The sequence below is a fragment of the Austrofundulus limnaeus genome, unplaced genomic scaffold, assembly GCF_001266775.1.
Source record: "Austrofundulus limnaeus strain Quisiro unplaced genomic scaffold, Austrofundulus_limnaeus-1.0 Scaffold124, whole genome shotgun sequence".
In the NCBI taxonomy this organism is placed as follows: domain Eukaryota; kingdom Metazoa; phylum Chordata; class Actinopteri; order Cyprinodontiformes; family Rivulidae; genus Austrofundulus; species Austrofundulus limnaeus.
Genome location: NW_013952526.1, coordinates 575,251 through 578,777, shown reverse-complemented (window position 1 = coordinate 578,777; position 3,527 = coordinate 575,251). Strand labels below are relative to the sequence as shown.

General features: G+C 37.4%; 1 protein-coding gene across 1 annotated transcript in view; it reads left to right on the top strand.

Annotated features, from left to right (window-relative positions):
• Positions 1–1,860: 1,860 nt before the first annotated feature.
• The window catches only part of mtss1lb (MTSS I-BAR domain containing 2b), a gene marked incomplete at its 5' end in the record, with an annotated part of 15,512 nt that continues 13,845 nt past the window's right edge, over positions 1,861–3,527 (top strand). The window contains 2 exon segments of the mRNA XM_014015181.1: positions 1,861–1,935; positions 3,289–3,297. Of these exon segments, the coding sequence (XP_013870635.1) occupies positions 1,861–1,935; positions 3,289–3,297 (84 nt within the window).

The following is a 3,527-nucleotide window of genomic DNA, read 5'->3' as shown; positions in this document are numbered from 1 at the left end:
ACTCAGAAGTCACCGGAACAAATTTATTATTATGGGTGGGGGTCTGGAGGGGGCCCTTCTTCTGAGCTAAACAACAATCTGAAGCTCCCATGTTGAATAGTTTTTGAGTTATAAGCTTTTTTGAACGTCCAGATACCCCTTTTTCAAATAGAGCCCCCTCCTGAAATATGGTAGCCTGGTAAAAACCAGACCCTTGTCCTTCACTTTGCTTCGTACGAGGGTCTGGACTCGTGGTCACAGAGAAGCGATTCTTGCTGGAGGTGTGGCCTCTGCTGAAGTGTGTGTAAATGTCGCTGTGAAGGAGGCTAAGCTAAGAAGCTAACCAGAAATTGTGTGCTGTAAACAACCCTACTGAGAGGAGAAAAGAACAGAGCCGAACGAGACGACTGTAAATAAGAGCTGCTGCTTTGTCAGACAAATTGAATTTAATTTGGAAGCCTTATCAACACAGACTGGCTTCATTCACTTCCTCCACTGCCATTGCTAAAGTAACTAACAGACACTGCGCAGAAAATCGTTGTTCAGAACTCCTCCTTCTGTTTGCTGATTGGCCCAGGTGAAATGAACTACAAACAGACACTGCGCAGAAAATCGACGTTCTGTTCTTTGATTGGTTCGGCTAAAAATCTGCCAGCAAAAGCCTTGTCTATGGGAGGAATCCCAGACGGAGCAGAGAAGGGGAAATAGAATTGAGCGGAACTGCGTAGGAAGGCAAGGGCCAGGCTACAGCTGTAGTAGCTTGCAAGTCAAATATCTGACTAGCCTTGCTAGGTGATACAAAAAAGGCAGGATGTTGATGTTATTTAGTCTACACTGCAAAAATTAGCCATTAAAACTAAGTTAAACAATACTAGATTATAGTTTGAATCTTCTCAAATTAGGTGAAATAATCTACTAAGACAATTGAACTTGCTGATGGCTGTATTTTTGTACTATTGAGGCACAGCCTGCAGCAGCATCCTCATGCAGTCTAGAGTTGTTCCATGTTGAGCAATGTGATGAGGTCACATGAGAGAATGTCAGGGAGGCTAAAAATAGTATWGAAATAAACAGTACTTATGAATAACAGAATTTTCCTCACACTGAAGGTTTGGTTAAGTCATATGGGGTCTGGGGTGGGGGGTCATCATGTTGAGTGAAGGGGACTCAAAAATGAAGGCAATAAGATAGAGCCACTATTCTTCTAACTAACCTGCAGAAGAGCCCACATCGACTTTGATCTTTTTAATTTCAGTTTTCTTACTTGTATTCTATATATTTACATTACATTACTTTGCTCTGAATCACACATAGAAGCAGAAGAATAAATATGCATTATTGAACCTCCACTTGTAATTTGGGGGTTAGAAATGTATACATGGTCAGTCTATGGTTCATGTCACACAAAGACTGCCCTGTAAAAGACATGTTTTAGCCACGGACTTGCACAAACTTACAAACCATTTAATATAAAAAAAACTTTGCTATTGATGACATACTTTTTCATCTTATTTACCAAGTTTCATTAAAATAGCATCAAAACTACAGAGGTAATACTTAACGCAGTTTTTGTTCAACAATTTTTTTCTTTTTTTTTAATGATTGATAAAGATAACTCTGCTCTCACATGAAGTCACACAGATTGTGTGTTTTTTTTAGGACAACTTGAAAAAGATAACTTTTTTTTTTCCGCATCGGTTATAAGATATGCTATTTTAAAATAAAAGAAAACTTTCTGTGTTCATCAGACTCATAAAGTTTATATTAGTTACCCCCCTCGGTTTGTCAGCTTCTGGAAGACCGCCTATTAAGGTTTACATGTGTAACACAAGAAAATATGAATATCTTCTTTGAAAGCATCTATATTTATCTTGTTTCAAGAGTACAAGAGGTCACGCCATGAGATCAAGAAGAAGTCATCTGACACCATGAAACTGCAGAAGAAAGCTCGYAAAGGTAACAGTCAGCTGAGTATGTCTGTGTCACTAACGTTTTGGAGCTGCAGATACATGTGGAAACTTGTTGTGTTCCAGTTTTTATTTATCACTCATATTTTGCAGTCATAGGAAAAAAAACAAAAAAAACATGCCAGAATGGAGTCACCTTCGTGATTACACTTAGATCCAACAAACACAAGCAAAAACCTGAGCTCAGAAAGTGACTTCAGCGTTCTGGACAAAACTACCTATAAGGTTACACTGCCATCTAGTGGCAATCTGTAAYGGTGCAGCTCTATTTGTTCTGAATCTTTTTGCAGCAACCAGTTAAACTAGTTTGATTCAGAAACAGCTTCAACTCAGTTGCCAGGCAGATTAATGCATTAAATGTTTGTAAAAAAGGTTTTTGTTTTCAGCAAACCTTCTCAGTTCTGCTCTGTCTTTTTAAACAGCTTTAAGTGATATTTCTAAAGGGTTAAAMAAGCTTCCACATGTAAAAGGGATGCATAGTTAGTCATCAAGTGTAGGATTAGACAACATTGTTTTAATCTCAATGTTAAAAAGAATACAAACACAACTATAGGTATGATTTTCTATTGTTGGACCAGAAGGTTTGATGTGGAAAGATGAATTATAAACATTTCAACATCACAACTGGAGACTTTGACAAGTTAGACAACTATATATCTGCAGTGTGCATTATGGATATTTATTATTTTCTCTGTAAAAACATTGAAAAAAATCCTCCTCAGAATAAGGTCACTTTAAGTGAGTGAAATTTAATAACTCATTTTAGAATATATATTTTTTTTATATAACTAGTATTACTTTGTAGAAATTGTAGTTTGTTTTTGTCTAAAGTATGTCAAAGAAAAAAGTATAATTCAAAATGTTTAAAATTATATTTACATTTTTTACTACGCAATTTTGCTTTACATTGGTCTGTTTTTAGGTCTGCAATAATGGTTATTTTTTTAAATAAAGCAATACAAGACATAAGCAGAGAAAATAATAATAATGCCTGAAATAACTATACTACAGATAGTTAAAGGTAAACGTGACAGCTGAAAAGTCTGATGTTTGTTGACTGTATATATGATTCAGGCCTGTCACATGTGGAGCTTGGTGATATTGGTGTTCCTCGGTTGCTTCAATGTTATTTTGCCTTAACCTTCGGCACTGTGGCTGTCTTGTGATGGCTTTCTTGTACTAACTTTAACAATGTGTTTCTGCTGTTTTATGCTCACCCTCTTCTTCTCTGTCTCCCTTGTCCTGTTTTTTTCTCCTGTTTGGCTTCTGTTTTTGCTGTCTCCCGCTCTCGCCACCGTCTCTTTGTCTCTCCCTCCCTGTGGCGTTTGTCTCGCTTTAACAGAGATGCAGGGTAAGTATCAACCTGTTGCTCTGCCACATATCCTCATCTCCTCCGCTCACTTGCAGAGTTTGTTACCAGACTTTGGGCTGCATTTTGAGGGTGTAGAGGAAATAGTTGAAACAAGACTTCAGGGAGAAAAAAAAAAGATCTTCACAGGAATGGAAAAAGCCACAATACATGCCTTAAAAGTTTTTGCTTGGGTATATTCCCCAACTTTCACTGTGTCAATTGCATTAGTC